At 32.2% G+C, this 13,233-nt stretch overlaps 1 protein-coding gene across 23 annotated transcripts in view; it reads right to left on the bottom strand.

The window, feature by feature from the left end:
* cac (calcium voltage-gated channel subunit cacophony) overlaps nt 1-13,233 on the bottom strand; it is a 289,078-nt gene that overhangs the window by 49,467 nt on the left and 226,378 nt on the right. For 18 of the 23 annotated variants that reach the window (XM_087350471.1, XM_087350513.1, XM_087350455.1 and 15 more), the window contains one exon: nt 6,577-6,714. In XM_087350471.1, coding sequence (XP_087206597.1) covers nt 6,577-6,714 — 138 coding nt within the window. The remainder of the gene's footprint in view (nt 1-6,576; nt 6,715-13,233) is intronic. The other 5 variants (XM_087350466.1, XM_087350487.1, XM_087350507.1 and 2 more) reach the window with 1 other exon arrangement.

Here is a 13,233-nt window from a genome sequence, read left to right as displayed (position 1 = left end):
ACATATTTTGGATTCTGATGTATTAAAAATATTATCAATATTCAAATTCTCAGTTTCTAGTCCTCTTAAAAGCCAGACTCATGCAAGTCCATACATGCGAAAGAGGATAAAAGGATAAAGATCTAAGGGGCATCTAAAATACACTAGCACACAAAATATTACCTACATCACTACAGCACAACTATGTTAGACACAGTTCATTAATTGTTTGATGTATTAATAAATATGATACAGAAGTTTGCTTAACTGAAGTCAGATATATTGAATGGATTGACTATGACAAAGTTAATGTTATTAGTTAACAAATATTGTAGTAATCATGTGTGCAGAGATAAATGTTTGCAATAATTCATTAAATTGTACATAATTACCCAGCAACCACTTGGTATAAATGTTAATAATTCACACAAACTGAATCATGTACAGGTAAACCTCGATTTACGCCGGGGATGTGTTCCTGGACGAACCGGCGTAAATTGAAACTTTTTTTATAATGTAAATCAATGGGAAGTCAATGACATGCGTCCCCGGCACCCAAACATTGACGACTTAAGTTCCTCAAAAATTTACTTCACCTTATCTGTGACAGCAATTTCAGTCAAGGGAATGTTTTTTCGATTCATGTCATCCACCCTTAGCAACAGTAATTACTCTATTCTTTCTAAAAGGTTACTTCTGCTATAACTCACTTGCGTTGCACTTAGTCTCGTAGCATGTTGCATTGACTGTTTCATTTTATATGAATTTTTCATTATGGTAGTCACAGTGGAAGGAGGCAACTTCATACTTCTGCACACATTACGACGGGTATCACCACCTTCTATTCTACGAATTACGTCCATCTTATCTTCTAACGCAATAGACCTACGCAACTTTTTAGCAACACATTCACTTCTCTTACCAGACATGGTGGCTCTTCTACAATTTAAAAATACAAAACAATTGCTACTGCAGAATAGTTGTCGAACAACAACACAAACACAAACAAACAGACAAGATCTAAAACTGATAATAATAATTAATTTTTCTAACTGGTTTTGAAACCATTTAAATAACAAACCTGGATGTACAGCATAACAGATATTGTAACCAAAATTTTATTTAAGGAAGGAACAAGTGTATCTTGCAGGGAATATTAAAACATATTAAAAATAAATGGTAAATACTGGACCTACACTTGTCTGGCTTAATGGGACAGAAATGTTAAAATGTTCACCAAACTAGATGTACTTATTTAAATAACTGATTTTGTCATCTTTAAGTTCATGCAACATTTAAGGAGATGGATAGCAATGAATATTATATCTTACATGAGGGAGTGAAAACTTTACTTGAGATACAATGCTACCTTAATTTAGAAATGTATTCGTCTAGTTTAATTTCTTGTCTTTACTGGAAAACATGCTATGAACAACATTCAACATGCTTCTACTTCCTACTTGAGCTATAACACAAGAAAAGTCAAATAAACATAATTTTATGTCCCTCAATTATCATGGATAAAATGATAATCAAATACTAACATTTCTATGTAACTATATGTTATGAAAAAAGAAAGTGTTTATGAAAAATTCATTGTTTAATTTTATTCTAACATAATTAAAGACAGCCTAAATTGGTTGATACTCCTATTTGTTAATATTGAATTTACTATATATGATTTGAAGCTTTCACGGGGAAGTAACTAAATAAAATCTTCTTGGGTGATCAGCCGTGTCAAATGGTCAAACAATAAAACCGACGTTTCAGAGAACGTCGGTTTTATTGTTTAACCATTTGATGCAGCTGGTCACCTGAGAAGATTTTATTTAGTTTACTATATTCAATAACAAAATCCAAAGAAATTTAACTTTAATTACATTAAACCAATAGTATTCTACATAGTTAGAATAAAATTCTTTTCATCTTACTGACTGTCTCAGTGACTGATATTATGTCAATAAATAATTTACATTCAGGAACTTTTCTGTTTTTCATGTTTGAATTATTACAGATATGCATAGTAATGAAACAGAAAGAACTAAGATGCTCTCAAATGCCTGTTGTATGACATAGTTCAGCCTTATGTAATGCTTTCTGCTGTAAATTTTAAATATATATGCTTTCTAATGACAAGAACTTTAAGAATAAATTATTTTTTCTATGATTCTAATTTGAAAAATTGTTCTTCATTCTTGAGTTGAAAGTATGCAGTATGCAGTATAAGTGACTTAATGTTACCATTCTTTTGCTGTTACAAAATATTTTTTCTTCATTTCATGTCTAGTTTTACAAAGGTTCATAACATTAGGAATAGTTAATACAAGTAACGAAATTTTATTGGAGGATTTTTAAAATGTTCACTTCTGTCAATTTGAAGTTTGATTCTTTCAGTCTGAAGTTATGGGAGACTGTGTCATGTAAAACATTTATACCTTGATAGAATAGCTTTAGGAACACAAATGCAAGTGTTACCTTGTAACAATCTCATATACAAAGGTCGGGTCAAAACAGAAAGCTTCATATATGTGAGTTGGCAGATGTACTTCAAAAACAGTGTCTCAAATAATATTAAAACTACTATATTTTAGAAGTAAATTGTGTAGGTTATTGCAACTTGCTAAGCAATAGTGTGTGGTGCTAATATCGAAACTTAAGATTTGGACCTGAGACGGGCAATAGAATGTGATGGATTATGCAGCTACATTAAAATAAAAGTCCAAACTATCAGACACAAACTGCTAATTCTGTTATTCCTTTGATATGAAACATATTTCCATCTTATCATCAACATCTGAAGGCCTGAGAATCAGGATGTCTGAATTAATAGCATGAAACTTCAGCTGCATTTTAAACAATATATGATAATGTTTTATAGCAAAATATGCTACATGGATTCAAATTCTTCAAAGTAATAACAATATCATCTTTGCTTAATTGTATCTACCAATCACTGTGTTGCAGCAAAAGTTTCAGGCAGAAGACAATAATACCCTCACAGCACAAAACAGCCTTGGTATTATCCAGTAGCAGAACATCAAAGTTATCAATAATTCCAATACACTTATGTGTAACTTGTACACAAAGATACGTTTTTCACAAAAGGTATCTGAAGATCTATAACTATTCACTGAGTACATAGGTAAATTGAGTTTGTTTCATACTGGTTATAATAACCTGTACTCTACGAAGCTGAAATTAAGGATTATCAGGTTCCTCATTAACAGCTCAACGTAAACAAAAATGTTATACTATATAACAGGGGATTTCATTAAGATTTAAGACTTTCATATGTAACATATTTTTTGTATGGTGAAATATAATGAAATACAAGGAAAAATAACTTTTGTCTCTTAACAGAGTTGCATCAGCAGATTTGTATCGCCAGTAAATGAATATAAATGCTGATGAGGTATGTGTAATGACTAGTAAATCACGTATATATAGAAAATAAGTAAGTTCTACAGAAGTATACCTTTCCTCACTTGTAGAGTCTACCTGAAAACATTTTTTTCATAGTATACCGAAGAAGCAACACTACTGCTGAACAGTCACCATGGCTCTAATGTGCAAATATGTTACTATTAATGTAGGAATTGTTTCTCAAGATTACTTACATGATTAGAATAAGCTAGTAACTTCCAAGTGAGTATCAATATCCAAGTAATAACAAAATAGCAACTTTTATTCATGGCAGCTGTGAGGGTCATAAAAACTGACAATTCAACTGTTTGAGTTACTGCCAAAATGTGCCAATCAGCCAAGAAATAATACAAATGCCAAAGCAAATCATATTTTTATAGTCTAAATAAAGCAAAAATATTCACTGCTCCTTCAGTTTAAGCAAATAAACCTTAAAAAACTGTAATTCTAGAAACAATATCCAACTGAAAGCAGAACTTAAAGAAAGATCTGTGCAATATTATGTTAGTACATTGATTTAAAACATGAAATCAATTTTCAGCAGTGCTAAAATATGTGGTTTCCCTACAACTTATTAGCAGTCATTAAGTGCTTGCTTGTCAAAAGAAATCATATTATTAGCCATGTTATGTAAGCTGCATTAACTAGTGAACAGTTGGTAATTACCTTGAAGTTGCCTCGATATTTATCAGTTATTGTATGAGCATTAGCAGTCTTGTGAACTTGTGTGTCTGACTTATCAATCTTGAGATTAATACATGTATCATGTGAGTCTTGTTGTGCAAGTGTTTAGTGCTGACAACCTTCGGAATCACAACTGGTATAAATATCCACTGTGCACTGGTTCTGTACTGTACATTTTGATTGGTGGAAAGAAGCAAGTAATAAAAAGAAGCTGGATCCAGATTGAAAAATTAATCATCAACTTAGTACGTAACATGTTTATATTCAACATATTAAACATTCATGCCCATGAAACTGAAAATAAAATTATAAATGTCAAATAATGAGAAGAAAATTTCTGTTGATGTTTTTCTTGTTACATTCCAAGTAAATTACTCTGTGGTGTTTAATGTAAACCCAAATAACTAGAGTCTCTTAAAATTTTCTACTCATATATTGTACATTTTATTGCTAATCTACATAGTGGCCTTAGGTAACAGTCATAAACTAAACATATAATACCTAATAAATTGCTGTATTCACCCAGTCTAGTTAGCCCCTTTTGCTACTAATTTGCCTCACACATGGACATAGTGAAAGGTTAACGAGCTACCATACATGTCTGATTTGTTAATCTCTTTCATGAAGCCCTGCCATACAGACCATTTAGCCATTTACCATGTCTAATGCAGCTGAACATAGTAAGATTAAATGTTCCCTGTTGCACTTAATGTACCAAAACATAATGTTCAAAGGCTACTTAAACTAAGTAGTATGATGATATCAGGATATGCTGATGTGATGCAGACAGGTCAGTTCTAGGTCACATATTTATGAATGAATACGTTATTAATTAATACCAATGTTAATTAAAGAGGAATTTGCAGTTACTAATTTTCCTGATTGTTTTAAGTAAGTTTCTTTTGATATATTTTTGAATTAGAATGTGATATAAAAACTATTTATATATAATATCATATCGCAGGTGAAAAACTATGCTGCAGACTTCTTGCATATCTTTCCAGTGTCAATACTTTATCATAGTTGAAAAAATTATTTCATATGTTGGTGTGTTAAGTTCATTTTGTTTCTGAAATTATAATGCTAAAAGTTAGTGTTATCTGAAAAAGTATATAGATTAACAAAGCAGAAATAAACAGAGTCCAAAGATATACATTTCATAAAGAGACAAAGTTCTGTCAATTTCAATTAGTATTCCAAAACAAGATGCAATTTTTGGCTTGTGTTCAAATAACAGCCTTCTGAAAGTCACATTATAAGTTGCAACAGAAATTTCAATGTGGATCCATCTCAACAACAAAACAGCAGTTGCAGGAAAGTTACAAACAGATGGTATAGTCTTGAACTGAATATTACAGCTCTTCTCCTAAAAAATATGTTACCTGAACACATTTAAAAGTACAACATCCAAATTCATTCTGGGTCTGTATATGAACAGGTTTCCATGATTTCATGGGAATAAGTTAAGAAGTGGAGAAAGTTTCAGTACTTAAATACCACCAAAATTTATTTACAAGTTAAGTAGTTCAAATAATTTTAGAAAATTAGAAAGCTTTACCACAAGCTTACTCACTTTAATGTCATCATCAATGGATTAAGATTGTTACATTAGAAAAGAGAGCTATCATAGGACCCTTTCATAACAAGTTATAAAATATAAAACCAGAGAAGACAGAATAAATATTAAACAGTTTCTTTTTTACAACAGTTACAGCAAATTGGTTTAATACCTAGAAGGAAAATAAAGAAAAAATGAGACATTAAAAAAGAAATTTTTTAAAAAATTTAAAATTTAAATTACAAAAGATGTCACAGCATCTATTCAAATTTTTAAATGATTGTCTATAAATATTAACATTTTCAACAAATTCTGTAATTAATTTCCATGTACATTTTGCTGTTTTTTTCAAAGGTTTAGTAACATGATATTGTAAAATATGAAATGTCAGATTCAAGACTCTGTCTAGTATAGTAACTTTACTCCAACTTATCTGCCCTACTGACATGTGCAGGCCTAAAGCAGACCTCCACTTGTATGGCAGCAATGGTGTCATATTTCCATAAGGCTTGTTCATCTGTGCCTTATGAGCAGACAGGAGGCACACGGGAATGCCACTGCTGTGCTTCTTGATTGATATATGTTACAACCACATTGGGCTTTAGAAATTAACCTCCACAGTTACAATTATTTAAAACAAGATAAACCAAATCCAGTTTTCAAAAATGTTTATCCCAACACGAAACAGATTTCAGGGCCTAAAATAAAATTAAAACTTGTTTGCAAGTGCAATCTTATAACAATGGATGTTTAATTAATTTATTTATAGTTTATCTAACAATGTTTTTCAGTAGCTCAGACTATGTAGCATCAAACAAATTAATTATTTTACCGAGTTACTGAGAAATGAATTTTAAAAAAATTAAATTTTGCAGCCTCATGGAAATAACACACACTGCAACACAAACACAGTTACTGCATTCAACATTTACCTTGAAGGACTGCACAAAAGTCCAAAGCAATATCCTGATGGTGTAGCCCTGTCTTAACAGCTTTATGAGTCGGGCAGCGCGGAACAGGCGTAAGAACCCCACGTTGATGAAATTCTCCTGTGCATTATTCATTAATTTCTGGACAAATGGACCAGTGTTACTACACATATAACACAAACTCACTGCACAGAAACTACAAGGGGAATACAAATCAGACCATGCAAACACACACCCTTCAGTCTGTGCAAAAAATTACATTGAGAATTACCTTCTCAGCTGACCTAGTAAAATGTAACATCTGTTACTGAATACATTAGATGACACTAACTTAAGAATGTGTGAGATACATCTGCATGAATTTGATCTGTAATCCTCCGGTACAGCCATGCTGATGATAGGGAGTCTGACAAAACTGCTGTAATGCTACATAATTTAAAAGTAATGTTGAACAAAAATTTGTGATTCAGATTTTTAAGCTCTTAATTAGAAAGTGAGACATATTTGGACATACTTAACAATAAAACAAAGAGATCTTCTAGGGTGATAACTATGTGAACACAGAATAATTTTCTAGTGTTTTGCAAATGGTCTCTGCCTCTATTACCAGGAGCTGAAATGTATTTACACACATAGTTAGTCCTTGGAGCAAACATAAGTGCACCTACCCAAGACTGGGCTAACACAGAATAGTGCAGACAGTCTGATGCTCACTCATCATAGTACAGTTACTTTGCTTCCCTTACTGCAACACTTCTATTTTGTGTGTTGTCTGACAACCAAGCCTCCCCATCTTCCCCCTCCTTACCTAATTCCATGTTCTTCCTTCTGTATGGTATCTTTCCTAGTCTGTAGTTGCCATCTTGGTCTTGGTATCTCTCTAGGGTGTTCTGTTACTGTCATGTTAAATCTTATTCAGGAGTCTCTCTTCATTTGCTTTTAAAATATGTCCATAACATCTTACTATGTTATTTGTTAATTTGCTTTCCAAGGAATTTTATCTTTAAATTATTTTCAGATTTCTTATTCTCTGTCTATTGGTTTTTCCCCCAAAATTTAATCTTTGCTGCTGTTGATCTGCTAATATCAGCCTTTGTCCATGTCCAAGTTTCTGATCCATATTTCAATTACGTTAAAGTAACTGTTACATAGGAATATTTTGTATGACCCTCACTAATTGGTAATTTTTTTTAATCTTTTTATAATTTATTCAACACTTTCATTTGCGACAATTTTACTTCCTGAGCAGCTCTGAGAGCTAAATGTGTGCAGGCATGTCACTCATGACATCAACCCCTGACGATAGAGGCACAGTTATCAAAATAACAGAAAATAATTCCATTCTCACACAGTTAATTGCCTGCAAAGATGATAATGCATTCAGCTTTCATGAAACCTTTGAATAATTTAAATTAATAATAAAGACAGACAACAGTAAACAGTTTTTGAAATATTTAAATTAAACCATGAAACAAAGTGAAGCTGCTCTTGTAATCTATGCCATCTCCAATGGATAGAGCTGCATGAAATCTCCAATTTTAATCTTCTTCAAGAAATAAATATCCCTTTTGTCAGACAGGCACACATCAACATGGCCCAGACAGCATTCCAATAAGGCACTTCACTTCCTTTGCTCAAACCATTCAGTTGAGAGGACATTGGGTATAAGCCAACAGATAGCAGGCAGCCGTTCTCCTGCCCACCCAGTTAGCATCGCATTGACCTACCCACTGAGATAATGGTATGGGCATGGCAGCAGCCACCTTGCTGGGCAGCATAAAGAACCAGAGATTATCTAACACAATGCACCTTAAAAAAAGTGCAAAAGTGTAAACAATCATCAGTTCATATATATATATATACACACACAAATAAAATATCAAAAATATATTTTGTACAACAGAAATCAAATTTAAAGCCTTATAGTCACATGTAATTTACCATGATAAATTCTGGTGTAGGAACAGAGATTTGAGGCTAGGCTAGTATGACATAAATGTGTTCTGTTGTACAACTCATATGCTATAAAAGAAATGAAGCAGATTGTATAATATATGAAAATTAGTACAAAAAAAGTTAAAATATTTTTTATAACAATTTATATAAAATTAGTGACATGATGCAATGATTTCTGATTAGTGTCCACAGAGAAGAAATATAATCTCCTATCCCATTATTCCAGTAAGAAATATTTAAGCTATCTTAGGTGTTTGAAATTCATTTACATTTTTACAGATATGGTGAATATTGGTAAAATAATTTGTGGCTTCAATTGTGTCCCCACACTTTCAAGAACTTGAAAATTTAAAGGCACACATTTCTTTAAATTTAAGTAAGAATAAATATATATATTATTTTGCATATTCATGACAATATTTCTATTTATTCTATTTATTAACAGTTCAGCAGGCAGCACAAACAGTCAATTTTGATATCACACTCACAGCATTTAAATAGCTGACTTTAATTCAATATCAGACATGAATACTGGACACATGAGTCCCATAGACTATTGGGGAGAAAGGAACAGAGTAGTAAATAATTGTGGCATATATTTTACAATTTGCTTCATGTAGTCACACATGTATAACCCATAAAAGAAATGTATGTTTCACTTTGATCTTATTTCAGAATGATCATGTTAGTAATGCATTCTGTTTCTGAAGGCAAAAGTGAAACAGAAATAAACTTACTCAAAGGAAGGCCTGTGCATTGACAGTATTCATTATCATAATATATTCAACAGCTTCACATTACAGACTGTTCCTACGGGATACAGCTGAATGTAAAAATTACAGGTACACTTGCATAAATGAATGGTAATGGAATATGGTTTTCGAATATTAACATTTAATGTACATAAAGGGTACAAAATAGAAAGCATGAAAAACATAACTTAATTTTAAACTTAAGAACAGTTTGTCAGGACTGTAAACAATGATCAACTCATACTCATCACTTTCATTTACAAATATAACTATGCCACAAAATATACAGGCCTTCCTGCCCACCATAAGCTCTACAATATAAAGATTCAGTGTGACCAATTAGAGACCTTGTCAGACATTAAGGAAATAAAAAATTAGACTATATAGTATTTACACAAATGAAACAGTTTCATGAAGATAGCAGGAAAAAACTAACCTATATGATATGTTTCCTTCCAAAAGTGTTCATGCAATGAATGGAGATATACAAAACCTTTATGTTCATCATACAAACAATATGTATCAAGTTTTAAAAGTGTAAGAAGAATGATTTTTTAGTTTAAATAAGTTAAGATGGATGCTCAAAAGTTTATAAATGTAAGAAATCTAATGAAACTGAAAATTGGACTAATTTAAGGTACTATCCTGACAGCTGCTTGGAGAGAAAATATTCATATTCAAATAAGGTAATATTGACACTGTCTCATACTGGCACCACTAAACCTTCATATGCGTATACAAGAAGTGGACCTACATGAAATATCATACTATTAACTTTATTAAATTTTGCATGTAAAATCACATGCTTAAAGCTCTTATTTGGAAAGGATATACAGTCCTTTAAGTAAAGTGCCTGTTCTAAAATCAAATTCATATAAATATTAGCTGGTTTTAATATGGGAATCAGACACAAAATTGTATTAAAATTTGAATGTGTCAGAAGTTGGAAACATTACATACTGAATGACAGAGACACATTAAGTCAGTTTGAGTAAAAAATGGATCAACAAACAGGAAATATTCTGAAAAATAAATAATATGATAAACATTTCAGAGCACATTATATGCAACTGTGGGAAAATTAAAACGTACTACAATTAATGTAAAAACTTTAATTGTTTAGAAACTTTATGTGAATCCAAGAATCTATTTTGCTAGATTCAAATCACAAAATCTACCAGAGTGATACAGATATGATGTAAAATATATTTATCAGTTCATATGCTAGTTGAAGAGAAACACATAAGTTTTACTAGAAGCTAGTAGAAAGGTTGGCCTAGAAATAATTTCATACAAAAAATTAAGTACATGTTCGTATCTTGTCAGCAGACAGGTGGGCAAAATCATATTAGGGTGACTAATAACTCCTTTGAAAATGTGACAAAGTTAAAATATTTGGGAACAACAATAACAAATCAAAATGACATTCATGAGGAAATTAGGAGACTAAATTCTGGAAATGCTTGCTGCTTTTTTGTCTTCCCATCTGATTTGTAAGAACCTAATAAATAAATATATAAAACAATAATTTTGCCTGTTGTTTTGTGTGGGTGCGAAACATGGTCTCTCACTCTGAAGGAGAAATGCAGATTGCAGGTGTTTGAGAATAGGGTGTTGAGGACCTTTGGGCCTAAGAGAGAAGACAATGGGGTATAGAGAAAAGTGCATAATGGTGAGCTTAAAAATTTGTACTCCTCCCCCAATATTGTCAGGGTGATTAAGTCAATAAGAATGAGATGGGTGGGGCATGTGGCACACATGGATGGGGCAAGAGGAGTGCATCAGGTATTGGTCAGGAAGCTGGAGGGGAAGAGACCGCTGGGGAAATCTAGACGTAGATGGGAGGATAATAGTAAGAGAGGCTGCATTATTAAGTGACAGAATATTACACTTATGTTTCAAAAATATCTATTAATATTTCTGATAGGCCCATCTTCATGTATATTTATGACATTTAAAAGAATGCAAAGAAACATGCATTTATGTGTAGCAAATCTCCATTGCCCCAGATTGTCTGCAATGGAGACTTACAGCTTATTTACCATGCTATGCTGGTTAGAATCTGCTTTTAGAATATATATTAACAAGCAGCACTTCAAGTGGGTATAAAGCTCTTCAAGTGATGAAAAGACACCTAGTCTTTATATAATACTTTTATTTATTGTTACAAATCGACCATCCTACTTCCTTCCCCCTTTTGCTTCATTTAAGCACTAGCTACAAAAGTTATTTTTGTTGTTGTTTGGTCTTCTCGGTTAAGATGCCATGTACTCTTGTAGGTTGGTAACCACCTAAAAGTAACATGGTGATTTAACAGAAAATACAAAATCAAAATTTTCACTGCTGTCATAACTCCAAATCTCATGAACCTAATAAATTTACACAAGTATAAAATCAGGTTATGTTTAATTTCATACATTACTTCCTCTTGTTCACATTTCATACCACCTATTTTATGTCAGTATTTAAGAACAAGAGCTTAAAAACTGAAACACTGCTTGTAATACATAACACATTGTATAGCACAACATAAAATCCAAAACCTTCAAGCTCTGATATCAAGTCATCTGCTACTAATTCTTGCCCATGTGTGACACATGTCAGAAATATTTTACTATGTTGAAGAGCTCCTGAAGTCTGATGATTCAGCACAGCAAATTCAACTGGGCACCAAATTCCACTAAATTGTGCACAAGCACAGCTGCTACTAATCAAAACTGTGCTTCCACATTACAAATTGTCAGACACATGTGGCTATCCAGGAACTCATTGTTCTGACAGCTATGGTTAACCAATCAGTAATGTATTTCAAGATAATATAATTTTAATCTACCAACAGAAATTTATAAAAGGACTAGTTACCAGTGTACTCAAAGTACATATTCTACAGAAGTATAAAATTGTTTGCTTTGCTTCCATAATCTTGCATTTTTTGGAGTATTGAAATAAATCCAGTACCTCTTCTGGTAAAGTTTCATACTGAAGGTACAAAAGAGTGACTGAAGGTATGTCATGATAAGTCCTGTACAACAAACGTTACTAGTTGATGCCACATCCATTAACAGTGCAGAACTACATCTGACAGTGATGCCAAATATATGTAACAAGTAAAAAATTTTTGGAGGGAGAAGACATTAATCAACTGTAGTGAATATGACAGGATATATACAAGTTGAAGAAAAGTAAACCTTACATGAAAAAAATTGTGTTTCAAAAATTCTAACTGGTTAGGAAATGAAACACACATAGCATAACAATTCTGGCAAACTCACTCTGTTACTGCCTCTAGGTTTTTAACTTGTAAATGCTTAGATTCCTCTGGCCATATCCATCAGAACAACCACAGGAGCTAGTCTAAATGTATCAGACAATTTGTAGAATGAAACTAGTGTAAGAACATTTCAATTATTTGAAGGGAAATAATCAATACAATGACTTTTCAAACTGCAGAAACAGAAACAGTAACAGTAACAAATGAGACTGACTACAATCATATCATTCTATATTGTATCAATTACAACTTGTTCTTAATTTATGGAATACCGAAACAAAATTAGTTTTGTTACTCAATGCCAAATGTTTCTTTGTAACTAATGAGAATGACAACAGGTGAAAGGATGATTATCAAAAAATAAAATTAAGGAGTAAGTTAAGGATCAAGTACATTTCAGTAAAAGTATTAAATGTTTACAGTACAGGTGTTATATTTATTTCCATTTTCTAAAATTGTTGTAGTTTTAATTAACTCACCTGTACTTAGGCACTATTATGAAGACAAATAGGGGAGCAGATGCAAAGCTCCAAACATTCTAAATTTGGCACTAGAAGACAAGTGTTTACCTTAACATTTTGGCTGCTGTATGCTGGAGGAAAAAAACCTCCTGTACCCATTGGATAGGAGGCTGGGTGGGATCCAGAACTGGTCTCAATGTAACAAAAAAAAAATACCTTG

Source organism: Zootermopsis nevadensis, unplaced genomic scaffold, assembly GCF_977971745.1.
Source record: "Zootermopsis nevadensis isolate Lab colony 2312 unplaced genomic scaffold, Znev_1.0 Znev_ptg000002l, whole genome shotgun sequence".
In the NCBI taxonomy this organism is placed as follows: domain Eukaryota; kingdom Metazoa; phylum Arthropoda; class Insecta; order Blattodea; family Termopsidae; genus Zootermopsis; species Zootermopsis nevadensis.
Note: the sequence above shows the minus strand (reverse complement) of the source record. Positions and strands in the feature narration are given on the sequence as shown.